This window comes from Amblyraja radiata, chromosome 7, assembly GCF_010909765.2.
Source record: "Amblyraja radiata isolate CabotCenter1 chromosome 7, sAmbRad1.1.pri, whole genome shotgun sequence".
Classification (NCBI taxonomy): Eukaryota; Metazoa; Chordata; class Chondrichthyes; order Rajiformes; family Rajidae; genus Amblyraja; species Amblyraja radiata.
This window is the reverse complement of record NC_045962.1, coordinates 52,735,872-52,749,487: the sequence shown is the minus strand read 5'-3', so window position 1 is coordinate 52,749,487 and position 13,616 is coordinate 52,735,872. Positions and strand designations below refer to the sequence as shown.

General features: G+C 42.4%; 1 protein-coding gene across 5 annotated transcripts in view; it reads left to right on the top strand.

Annotated features, from left to right (window-relative positions):
- The window catches only part of hdac4 (histone deacetylase 4), a 382,917-nt gene that overhangs the window by 18,335 nt on the left and 350,966 nt on the right, over positions 1 to 13,616 (top strand). For 2 of the 5 annotated variants that reach the window (XM_033024530.1, XM_033024529.1), the window contains exon 2: positions 10,492 to 10,703. In XM_033024530.1, the coding sequence (XP_032880421.1) occupies positions 10,679 to 10,703 (25 nt within the window). In that variant the 5' untranslated portion in view covers positions 10,492 to 10,678. Of the gene's footprint in view, positions 1 to 4,593; positions 4,605 to 10,098; positions 10,102 to 10,488; positions 10,704 to 13,616 lie in introns of those variants that run through there. The other 3 variants (XM_033024528.1, XM_033024527.1, XM_033024526.1) reach the window with 3 other exon arrangements.

Sequence of the window (13,616 nt, the reverse complement as noted above, 5' to 3'; positions counted from 1 at the left end):
GATGTCCTTGGAGGTTTTTGCGAGAAATGAGCCATTAATGCCTTCTTACACTTCTCGTACATTTTGACTGTGGGCTTTGCTGGCTGCAGTGCTGTGTGCTTGAGTGCTGTGTCCTGCTTCTCTCGCGCGGACCCACTCTTCGCTCGGGGCCGGACTTCCTCTCACGTCCGGGCTTTCCCCGCTCTCGGCCGTCTCTTGCGACCGGGCTTTCTCGGCTCTCGGCCGTTTCTTGGATGACCGGGCTTTCTCCACTTTCTCCCCACCCCCCCTACCGGGCTGACTCTGCTCCCGGCCGGGCTGAAGACTCGGCTTTCCTGGTGTCCCGCTTCCCTCGCGGGGCCTGGTCCGCTTCTCTCGCGGTCGGCTCTCTCACTCGGCCGGTTCCGCTTCTCTCTTGCGGTCGGCTTTCCCACTCGGCCGGTCCGCTTCTCTTGCACGGCCGGACCCTCCTTTCTGCTTACGGTCGGGCTGACTCTGCTCCTGATCGGGCTTTCTCAGCTCGCGGTCGTCTCTTGCGACCGGGCTGACTCTGCTCCCAGCCGGGTGATTCCGTTTTTGTCGGTGACTTCTCTGTGTTCTGCGTCGGTGTCTGTGGGCTACCCGGAACTAGGCCCTCACTCGACGTCGGTGGCGGCTCCTGGGCCTGGCTGTGGGCTACACAGCCCTGGAAAACAATCGAAGTCGGTGGCGGTCACCGGACCTGTCCGTGGCCTACACAGTACAGGGCCCTGGAATTCACCCGAAGTCGGTGGTGGCTGCCGGGCCTCTTCTACCCCTTTGCCGTAGCTGCTGCACAGCCCTGTAAAGTGTTCCAGGTACGTTGACACCGTCGCTGTCCTGCTGGTTAGGCTTCCAGCTTTCGGCTGCGTTCTTCGGTGAAACTTACTTACTGCCCCACTTGTTTTCCTTGCGCTCTTGCTTCCCGTTCCGACCTTTCTTTTCTTTGGCGCCAATTCAAAACCATTTGGCGCGAAATCTTTCTTTTTTTTTTGCTTAGTGCCAAGTAAGGGGGGGGGGGGGGGGGGGGGCAGGAGTGGAGACACTTTTAACAAGCCAGACAACTTATAATAAAGTTTAGCAGGAATTTTACATTATCGGTCGGTTTTCCTTGGTTCTGAAAACTCCCAACGAGCCAATTAAAATGCCCGGTCAGCGAAGGAGATTGCCTACGGCTGCCCTCAACTGCCTGTAACTACATAGCAACCCCACTCCACTGTACTACGAGTTCAAAAGAACCATGCCGACCAATTTTTACTCGCGGAAAACTTTTCAACATGCTGAAAATGTTTCCTCGACCAAACTGAGGCCGCGAGTATGCGGGAACTTCCCTCGAGCATGAAGGAGAGTTCCAGTGACCTCATAGGACCTCCTAGGACCACGTGCCGACCATGGTGCGAGTTTGAGTCGAGGGCAAACTCTTCTAAACTCGCAGATTAGGTCGCCGCAGTGGGACAGCCAAGCCTGGAGATTGTACTCAGCTCTGCTTACTGAATCACTCCAGCAACGTGGCTGAGATCAGAAATTTAGCTCTACGGACATGAAGTTAAATAAATTCATATTTCCTTATGCATTGTAGTAGCACCCATTCAGTTCCCCTGCATGCTGTTTAGTTAGAATTATTCTCCTTTTGGTGAGTTCTATGTGACTATGAATGCCGTGTGCTTTATTAACAATAAAGGAGTAATTGGATGTGAAACAAATGACTGCTGCAATTCAGTTAAGTGGTTCAGGTGACAGAATTAAAGCTTTCCTGTAAACCTGCAGCATTGCCAAATGTTTCCTAAGCTCAGGAGTGGACTATTTATTTATCATAGTGGTAAAATGCTTTGATTTGTTTTCTCAATTATATGATCAGTGTGTAGAGTTGGATGTAAGGGGAAAGAGTGTGGGCTGGTGATTATTTTGATGCCGGAATAAATGTTGAGTGGCAATAACACTGATGAACCTTTTACTTTGTCAGGTATCCAGATGGCCTAGTTCACATACTAGTATATGTGTTTTATTTTACCTTGAGTTGTAATTTCATCCCATAACACATTTGTAACCAATATAGATGTTGACCTGAATATGTTAAAAAAATATGATGTTTGATTAAATTTTTTTGCAAATGTAACATGGTGCATTTGATGCTGTCTGCATGGATTTTGTCAAAGCTGAAGATTTGGTCAAAAAAAGTATAAGCCCATGGGATCAAAGGGAGAAAGTAAATTTGGATCAGTAGCAGGAAGCAAGGGATATTTGTTAACTTTTTTTTCCCATTGAAAGACTATTACCAATTTTCATAATGTCTTTTTATGATTTGGATCTTTATATAGAGGACAATAAAGATGTTTGCAGATAATTCAAGAATTAGCCATGAGCTTGATGGTGAGGCAGACATCATCAGATTACAGGAAAATATTGTGTCAATTCTTGTCAATTGGGAAGAAAAAATGGTATATGGAATTTAAACCAGCATAGTGTGAGTTAAATATATTTGGGGAGGTACAACAAGGCATTCTTCCGTCATCAGCTGTGGAGGTCTTCCTTGGGTGCCAGTCCCTTTGTGATTAGTAAACTCACCAGTACTCTTTTTCTTCTTAATGATGTTCCAAACAGTTGATTTGGCAAGCCTAAAGTTTGGCTGAAGTGTCTAACAGTTTTATTCTTGTTTCTCAATCTCATAATGGCTTCTTTGACTTTCATTGGCATAAATTTGGTCCTCATGTTGATAAACAGCAATAAAAGTTTCCAAAGGTGATGGAAAGACTGGAGGAAATACTAGGTACTGAGAGCTCTCTTATACCTGCATGAAGGAGGCAATTAAACACATCTGAGCAATTACAAACACCTGTGAAGCCACGTGTCCCAAATATTATGGTGCCCTGAAATGGGGGGACTATGTATAAACACAGCTGTAATGGGGGGGATAATGTATAAACACAGATGTACCAAAATGTATAAAAATACCTTTAATAAGATCTGACAACGTGCACTTTAACCACATGTGATTTTTTTTTCTATTACAAATCTCAAATTGTGGAGTACAGAGGCAAATAAATAAAGGATGGGTCTTTGTCCCAAACATTATGGAGGGCACTGTATATATAACGATAAATGTTAATGATCTATTTTAGAAGGGGAAGGGGGATTAAAAACTGACCACAATTTATTTCCCTGGTGTAAATGCATGCACTGCTAATAATAGGATTAATTGGTTAGCAGCCAGAAATAAAAGTATTATATTGTGACTCTCTCACTCTCCCTCCCTGGGATGTCAAAGCGAAGGATAGTGTCTCTATGCCACATTTAAAAATTCTATACTGATTTTTTGGATTCCCCGTCTCTATAACTTTAAAACACTCATCTTGTACATGTGGGTGTGTCTTTATATTTTCGCAAAAACACTACGTGGTAACAATAAGATTTTTACATATTCTGACTTTTCTGACACATTTCCCCCTCTAAGCAGTGAGCAGCTTCAATTAAGATTTTATGCTTTATTTCACAACTTATTGCTGATTAAAGTTTTAAACAAAAACCTGCCCTTTAAAAGCTTCCACTGATGACGTCACAATGAGGTGGGCGGGCACGATGGCTCGGCTTGGAGCCAGTTTCACACACAGACTCGGGTCCACGCCTGCCCGCGGCCTCGCTCGGAGTCCACGCACGCACGCGGCCTCGCTCGGGTCCTCGAGTCCGCCCGCCCGCGGCCTCGCTTGGGGTCCTAGGGTCCACGTCCACCCACAGACTCGCTCGGGTCCACGCCCCCCCCCCCCACGGCCCGGTGCCTGGTGGGGAGGCTGCTTCCGCGGGCCGAGCCCGGCGACTGGGCCTGGGCTGGAGCCGAGACTGGAGCTGGAGTGAGGGCTGAGCCCGGGGCTTGGGATGGGGCCGTGACCGGGGCTGAGAAAGAAGCCACCGGTGGAACCAAGGACGAGCCTGGGTACGGGGTCAGGAACGAGCCCGGAGATGTAGTCCTGGACTGGAGCGCATGCGGCGGCCGAGCTGACGGCTGCAGTCTACAGCCCGGACCGGGCTGAGTACGAGAACCAGGCCGAGTTCCAGGCCCTGGCGCTGCTCTATGACCTGGTGCTGCAGCAGGGAATGGGAGTGAGGGGAGGTGGAGGAGGGAGATGGGGTGGAGTCTCTACCCCCCTCCCTCACTGCCCTCTCCCTCTCTACCCCCTCATCCTCCCTCTACCCTCCCTCTCTACTCCCCTCCCGCTCCCCCTCCCTCTCTGATGTGTCGGTGAGTGGTCGAATGGGGCTCGGGTGGGAAATTGATGTGAATGCGGGCAGAAATGAGTTTAGGTGAATTTCTTGTTTGACGGTTGGCTCAGTGGGCCGAAGGGCCTGTTTCCGCCCTTTGGGACATTTTCATCATGTGTGTGTGCTGCCATATGCGAAGCTTCGCTATTTGTAAAGGTTTCTTGTCTAATGTACTTTTTTAAACTCACTGAACCCGAGTTTTGGGATTTTTAAATATATAGGCTGACGGTTAGTACATTTCTCACCCCTGTATATTCATCGCTCGGCAGACTGTATTTTGGGGATCTCGCCTCACACCTGTAGTATTGGCCACTTTATCATATCCTGCACTGTTTTATCCGTGACTGCGGATGGTAGCGAACGACCCCAAAGGATATTCCCCTTCGTATTGGCAAAGTTTTGCAATTGGTTTATTTTTCACATAAAGGCGATTTATTTTTAAGAGATGGTGTGGATCATTTCATTTTCAAATAATCTTATTCAAACAAGAGATGGACACAAGCTGGAGTAACTCAGCGGGTCAGACGGCATCTCCAGAGAAAAGGAATAGGCGATGCTTCGGGTCGAGACTTTTTTTCAGCGATGCTGCATAACCCGCTGAGCTACTCCAGCGTTTTGTGTCTGTCTTTGGTGTAAACCACCATCTGCAGTTCCTTCCTACACTTATTCAAACAGGAATGCATTCACTCCACCCCCCTCCCCGCCCCACATAACGCATCAAACCTCTGAAGCAGTAACGTGAAAGGCACATAAACAAGGGAAGTGACCTGCCCTTGGAAATCTGGAAATATTGGTTGTTGGTTGCTCTATTCCAAAGGCCAAGGTGAGATTCCCACAGGTGTCTCCAGCATCAGGTGATCATTCCTGACAGGCAGCCTTGGCAAACCTTTTTTTACTCACTTTTTCTTCTGTCCAGCTGCCGAGTTAACTCAACGGGTCACGCAACATTTCTGGAGAAAAGGAATCGGTGACGTTTGAAGGAAGGAAGTTTGGAAGGAAGAAATTGCAGATGCTAGTTTAAACCTAAGATAGACACACAATGCTCGAGTAACTCCACGGGCCAGGCAACATCTCTTGAGAAAAGGAGTAGGCGACGTTTCGGGACGGGTCCCTTCTTCAGGCTAAGACTCAGCCTGAAGAACGATCTCGACCCGAAACATCACCTATTTCTTTTCTCCAGAGATGCTGCCTGACCAGCTGAGTTAGTCCATCATTTTGTGTCTATCTTTGGTTTAAACTAGTATCTGCAATTCCTTCCTTCAAACTTTTGGAGCAGTTTGTTTTAAGAAACAATCCTTCCAAAATTGCTCAAACTTGTTAACTTGAGATGAACCACATTAAGATTGCATCTGAGAAAGGCTTAACTCGCCTTCCAAAGAAAACCAGGACAACTCAATGAAGCTGCATCAACTCAACATTGGCCTGCCTTGAATGTTTGGTTTGATTGAGCTGCATCACTATCTGATCCGTGCCCTTCCCTTGGAGTTAGTAATATTAAAAGCCATGCTGTGCTAAGGCAACGGGTGTCCATTTGAACTGCATTTGTTCAAGGTCTGGCATCAATCATTGAAAGGCATTATCACTGAAAATGAATTGTTAGATCACTGTAAAATTTTCCATTAAGATCTGACTAATCTTCAACATGTCACTTCTGGCACTCAGGCCAAACCCACGGTAAACTCACGAGTCACTACGGTAAACTCACGGGCTACTACGGTATTACAACGAGTTTAAAAGTATTAAAATTTTCCTTCAAGCGTTAATTTTTCACAAGTTAACACGTTTCCCGAGTACCTGCCGTTAGCGTTACGAGTCGCTAAGTTACGTCCACGGGCTCCGACGTTCCCGCTACGTTCATTCTACGTGATTACCACGGGTTTGATTTGTTTTTAACTCTGGATAACTCATAGGTGGACTCGCACCGTGGGACAGGAGTTTTACTGAAACTGAGAGACTTGGCAATAAATCAGGCCCAATTAAGGAAGTGTCTTTTTTTAAATAATAAAAACACATTTGTGATCCTTGGCTCGGAAACATTGGGTTTTAAAGATGGACGTGCTGTTAAAACATTATAAAAATACTCGAACCATAACCAGAGGTAGACAAAAATGCTGGAGAAACTCAGCGGGTGAGACAGCATCTATGGAGCGAAGGAAATAGGTGACGTCTCGACCCGAAACATCGCCTATTTCCTTCGCTCCATTAATGCTGCCTCACCCGCTGAGTTTCTCCAGCATTTTTGTCTACCTTCGATTTTCCAGCATCTGCAGTTCCTTCTTAAACTAACCATATCCAGTGTATCGAGGCCAATTTTGGTCTCTGTATTATAGGAAGGATATGAAAGCCCCAGAAAGAGTGAAGAAAAGATTTGATAAATGATCCAAAAAAAGAGAGAATTCAGTTATTAGGATGGACTGGGATTATTTTTCCTCTTGCAAGTTGAGTTATTTGTTCAAAGCCATTAGAGATCTGGAAACTGTGATTAAGGAGGAACTGCTTCCCTTGGTGGAATGTTTGAGAAACAGGATACTATTTTAGGTGATCGTGAAATGAAACAGGAGTGACACTCGGGGAAAATCGCAGCAGTGAGTAATCATCATCAAGGATGGTGGATTTGCATTTGGTCACAGATTTCAAAAACAGGAAATACTTCATCAAGAGAGAAAGTTTCAAATTTATAGGGAATGGGATTGTGAATCTTGTTGCATTCAGGATATCTTTCCATTTCTGTCCTACTTCCTTAACTCTAGCCATTAATTTAAAACGTATGACCCACTCATGCAAACATTTATGATAAAACTTATTTATTTCTGTTTATTTGAGGTATTCCAGACCTTGTTCGGTAACATTGTAGACACTGATTTGCATATCGTGATTAGGAGCAAGGAGGTCCTACTGCAGTTTAGGAGCAAGGAGGTCCTACTGCAGTTGTACAGGGCCCTGGTGAGACCGCACCTAGGGTATTGTGTGCAGTTTTGGTCTCCTAATTTGAGGAAGGACATTATTGCTATTGAGGGAGTGCAGCGTAGGTTCATCAGGTTAATTGGAAGGATATGAAATGGATATGAGATGGAGTGACTGACATATGATGAAAGAATGGGTCAACTGGGCTTGTATTCAATGGAATTTAGAAGGATGAGAGGGTATCTTATAGAAACATACAAAAGGATTGGACAGGCTAGATGCAGGAACCTTTTTTACCGATGTTGGGGGAAGTCCAGAACCAGGGGTCACAGTTTAAGAATATGGGCTCAGCCATTTAGGACTGAGATGAGGAAAACCTTCACCCAGAGAGTTGTGAATCTGTAGAATTCTCTGCCACAGAAGGCAGTGGAGGCCAATTCACTGGATGTTTTCAAGAGAGAGTTAGATTTAGCTCTTAGGGTTAAAGGAATCAAGGGATATGGGGAAAAAAGCAGGAACGGGGTACTGATTTTAGATGATTAGGCATGATCATATTGTATTGCGGTGCTGGCTCGAAGGGCCGAATGGCCTACTCCTGCACCTATGTTTCTATGATTCACAGCCTACAAACATGGGTTATGCATATGCCTCTGTTTCTCCAATCAAGCTCAAAATGTTAATTCAACATTTTACCTCAAAAATAATTTAAATGGTTTGTAAACAAGCTGGTCTGATGGACTGTTTTGCCCAATCGGTGAACAGAAATCACGTTTTTTTAATAACGTTAATGTTGTGGTTTCCTTTTTTATTTTCCATAAGATGGGATGTTCATTGCGGAATTATAAATTGCTAGTTTGCTAAACAAAGTAATAAATAATGTGACAGGATATTTCTATGTGCCTTTTTGGACATCTCTTACATTCCTATGTGCAACAAGGTGTAGTGGGTTTGTTCACTGAGTTATGGTTTTGGATTCTTTGCTTGATTTAGTTTACCTGTCATCAACACTAAGAACCAGGGTACATCAGGCCACATTTTTGAAGATAGTAGGATGGATTATGGAAGCTTTCTGGCATCTAATTGCCAGAATGGATAGGTGAACTGCTGGCAGTTCCACACAGCAGTACCAGTTTTGAGGAAAATCCAGGCTTCTGTTGGAGTTTATAAAATAAAACTTGTGTTGTACACAACCTTGGAACATCTTTCACCCCGTTACAATCAAAGAAAGACATAAAATGCTGCAGTAACTCAGCGGGTCAGGCAGCATCTCTGGTGAACACGGATAGGTGGCATTTAGGGTTGGGTTCTTGCTTCACACTGATTATGAGGAGGCAGGAAAGAAAGCTGGAAAAGAGGAAGCAGCCTGGCATCTCATCAGCCTGCCCTTGTTTAGGGGAATAGCCATCTGCCTTGATGATTTGTTTATGTTCCTTGGGAATGTTTATGCCGTCAGGATATCAGCACTTGCTCTTAAAGTTCAAACTGGTCATGACTTGATCTGTTGCCCTCTTTACATTTTTGCACTCTTGCCATGTTAGTCTTGCTATCCTCTGACTCAGTATTTTCAAACCAAAGGCTTAACGTTTTTTTACATTCTCTCCTTTTTAACAGTGTAACACATTATTCACTTCAAGGGCTAGCACTTTGGGCACTGAGTTTTATTTTGTTCACAATGTTCTGGTTTGTTCCTATCATTGAAGTAGCAAGATTTAATGAACCATTATTTTCTGCTGATTAATTATATTCATCTTTGCTTTAATATCACAATTTCTTAGATAACGTGCAATCTCCAGAATTACTAGGAATTTTGAAAGACTTTTTGATGGGAGAGGCAAAACAATTAGTGACAAATCACAATGACAAGATGAACATACAACAAAGTCAAAAATCAAAGGTGGACGTGTAGACACAAGGAACTACAGATGCTGGTTTAGCAAAAAAAGACTGTGCTGGAGTAACAGGCAGTACCTCTGGAAAATATGCAGAGGTGATGTTGGGCTGGTACCTTCAGTCTGATTGTAGTAGGGGAGAGAAAGATGGAAGAGAGGTGGGGCAGGACAGAGATTAAAAGACATTTCTGACCTTTTCATTTCTGATCTTTGTCCAACCGTCTGCCAAAAATACACCGTTACTTGTATCCACCTTTCCATGTTCACCGGAGATGCTGCCTGACCCACTGAGTTTCTCTCACACTTTGTGTCTTTTTTGAGTGGAACTGGGATATGTATTAAGGGTAGAAAATGGTGGGCATTTCATCGATAAAAATGGTTCATAAGTTGAGGACACATACATAAAGACACAATGGCTTTATGATGTAAATTTTTAATTCCACAAATCACTGTTGTCTTTAATGTTCTATAGCAAACAGGACCTTGATCTTTATCGAGAAGTGGCAGTATTACAACAATGGTGTAACAGCAGGTTTGCCAGTCTTACGCACTCAGTCTTTTGATTGGGACTGGGTAACTGAGTCATAGAAAGCAAAAATTAGACCAAATTGAAAGCAAAAATTGGACTTATGATGAGGAATTCACAATTTAGATCCTAGACCAGTGCTCTTCGTTGCAATGCCTGAGGCAGTGGTGTCTTGCATCAATTCCATTTTGTTCCTTTGGGGTCTGGTGTACAGATGGAAACAGGCCAGGAATGGATGGGGATATATCAATGTGAACCTAGTGTGGCTGGGAATGTGGGAACCAGATGTGCAGATGGCAGGCTGTGGTCAGAGCATGGCCAGGAATGAGAGCTGGGAACAGGAACATGGCTGGTAATATGGACAACTCTGCCAAGAAGGGGAGGGCTTCCAGGGCATGATATCAGATGGTGAGGAAACGGTTCAGTGACAGTGAAAAGCATGTTACTGGGCAAGGACATTATATGTGCATGAGTGATGGTGGCACAGTTTGCATCAATAAAGAGTAGTAATGAGTGTGGTTATTTTAGTTGGTAATTTACTGGCACATTGAAAAACATTTTTATCAACATGGGCAACATTTTTTAAATATTGTGAAGATCCATACCTGGAGAGTCTATGGATCATATCGCAGTGATCAAGTGAGAGAAAGCTGGATACTAGAGTAGAATTGGAGGTATGGAGAGATTTATAAGGGTCAAGCAGCCTACAGTTTTGGCTGCACATTCTTCTATAGATGCTTATTCCAAGAGTAATATCTATATTTCTCAGCCTGAAAATTTGGAGTAAAGGTTATTTGTTTTTAGCTCTTGTAGTTTTTGATCTTGTTATCAGTTGGTCTTAAATAGCAAAAAGTGTTTTGAACTTTTTTGTGGTAGAAAGGCTTTTCGAGATTAAAATTAACCAAATATCTTTCCCAGCAGGTTCACAGTTGGAAGTGGAGTGAAGAAAATACCTAATTTGGAAAGTAGTTCTTTGGCTGAAGAACAGGATGCTTTACTGACCAAGAGTTTATTAATTTACCAAATTGTATGTATTCCTGGAGCCCTTGGGGGCTGCCATTTAATTTGCTTGGAAAATTTGACCCATTGATACTTGCTGCCTGTCTAAATGATGACCTCTCAAAGCCATTCAGGTAAGTCACATTCTATATTGATTGTATTGGATGCTGTGATAATCCAAATTGTGTTGTTTGGTCGTGAAGAAGCTCTGCCAGAAAGACCTAGGTTTAGTTTGAACTTTGAATCAGTGAACTTGTATAGGGTTATTATCAATCTCTACCTTCCTGGTGAAGGATAACTTCACTGCTCTGCTTAATACTTGCCAATCCCTGTTGGAAGTAAATGAATGTCTAATGGTCTTGATTGTGATACCTTCCACAGTTTCCTAACCTGTTTATTGACAATAATGTAAAAAATTACCATTTTGGATAAAGATATTGCAACTGGCAACCCGTAGAACCACAACCCAGCACAAATCAGCTCCACAGAGAATGGGGTGAAGTTGTCAAAATAAGTTCTGCATGGCGCAGTGCATTATTGTATATAACATCTTTATAAATGGAGAAATGCACTATCAGACAGCTTCAGTAAAAATTTTGGCTAAAATAGCTATTTTCTTTGTTTGGCATGTTTTGATTGTAGTTCGTAACTCAGGAAACAAACATATGTTATCCCAGAATATGCATTTGGGTTGTTTTTTGGAGGATACCCAGCAATTTCAGATGTGCCAAATGCCCGCTTATAAATTTGTGCGAGGTTTTACTGCGACTGTGTCCTTTCCTTAATTTTGCCTTTGGAAATCCCTACAAAATGCCACTAAATTATTTTTCATTTTTCTCTTGTGATGGCGGCTATTGCAATTAGGCTGCGTCTCGCTGAAAGTGTATTTTAGCAGTGCGCTAATGCCATATATTATTAAAAAGCAAATTATTCAACAATACAAGAGATTGAGATTTGCTGAGTTGCAAATCTCCAGGACTGGTAGGCTGAGTTCCCCTGCTTTGGGCATTTGTACAAATGGCATTTGATTTTTTTAAATCCCACCTGTTTTTTTAAATGGCTACATTTGCAAAATTGGCTAGTAGACTGATTGTTAAGTGGGAAAAATACCTTCTGAACAGAATACATGTTGATCTGATGCCAATTGACCTCTGATTTATAAAGGAAACAATTTAAAATGTTTAATTTCATTTCATTTTTTCATGCACTCAAGTATAATTGTAAAATTCTTAATTTTTCAGATTTTTCACTTTTTATATTAATGCAGTCTTCAATTTGTTTCACTTCTGCATCAGATTTGACTAGAATTAACAACTAGTGATTGGAAACATTCCAGGATATTTCATTTAATGACATGTTATGTCTGGTGTAATATGTCATATCATAATTACCAATCTCCACACAGTTACTGAGCATCCCTGGCCAGGCTGGTATAAGCTCTCGCCTAGCCTTCAGGTTAAATTACATTGGGTTCATGCCATGCTTTGGGGCCTCACTGGTGTTAAATTCATCTTCTGTCCTTCATACAAATGATGATCACCTTACTCTGAATTGTCAATACAATAACTACGCTGCCTGCACCTCGGGGACCAGTCCAGGGGAGAAAAATCATCTAGACAACTGCACTGGCATGTACATTGGACAGGCAAGTCTGTTCCTTATGGTTGCCAACTGGACTTGTTCATTCTCAGCATATGCATACTCCAGGCTACAACAACTTGAAAACGTGCACTCTCCTGCACACTGATACATTTATCTCCTGGGTTACTTTTCCCAGGAAACACCTAGGCATTCGGGCTTGGTTGTAACTCTATGTTAAATAACCATATCCTTCTTCATCATTTTAGTTATGTCTGAATTCTAAGTTGGCAATGAATAAAGAAACAAATTCATTCCACAATTCATTAAGTTGTTCATGATTCATTTATCAATGCAAGCTTCCAGCAAAAATGGCTACAAAATATTTTGATGCAAAGTCAAGTCTAAATAGTAGCATGCTGTGAGATGCCCCATTCCTGGATCCTTGGCTATTTGATTTCTCCAAGCAATCATGGAAACTTGGTTAAGGGGAAGTTTCATGGATATATTGATAACAAGAAAGAGATTAACACTGTACTTCTGTTCCTAAAAGAGAGTAGTCAATGTTGGATTAAATCTAAACAGATAAGATTTGCTTTAAAATAAAATGTAGCTGTTTCAAAAAGATTTATAGAATGACATTTATTAATTATTAAAAATCTCTTAATGATTGTTCAAGAGATCACTATGTATCTTGATTTTGTTTGACATTATTATTCATAATTGAAAATAAGTAACTGGGCAAACACAGTTGCCTCTTGTAGCTCGTACACTCAGGAGAAGAAGGGAATAAGTAGAAAGATAACCAAAGAAGCATGTATTTCCAGTCAGACCACGATGAAGCTACTGATGATGATGTTATGTCATATTGGGAATTTGTAACAAGAATTTATTAGTATTGTTATTCCAATGGTATTTACTGTGAATTTTAGGACTGTAAAATGGATTGATTGCCCACTTTTTTCACTACAGAGAGGATTGCACATAGTTTCAAGAACTTGGATATTGGAATTTGTGGTGTATTTTTACATAGGATGTACAAGTGCTCATCTTCAGAACTAGAACATTGTTTGTCTTAATTCAATGATAGGGCTAGATATTGAATTGCTTGTTGGGCTACTCTGTGGGATAAAGAGTCATCTGTTCAGTGCCTAGAGTTTTCGAATAAGCCAGACCCAATAAGAATGCAGACTTACTTTCTTGTTGTGAAATTTGAGATGGTGGCATGACCACAACTAATTGTATTTTCCCAACTGCATTTGTGGAATACAAACTCGCATTTCCTGATTTAGACCAGGCCTCCATATTACCAATCACGTAAGCATTGCCCTAGCATATCCACATGATTTACAGTGCCCTCCATAATGTTTGGGACAAAGACCCATCATTTATTTATTTGCCTCTGTACTCCACAATTTGAGATTTGTAATAGAAAAAAATCACATGTGGTTAAAGTGCACATTGTCAGA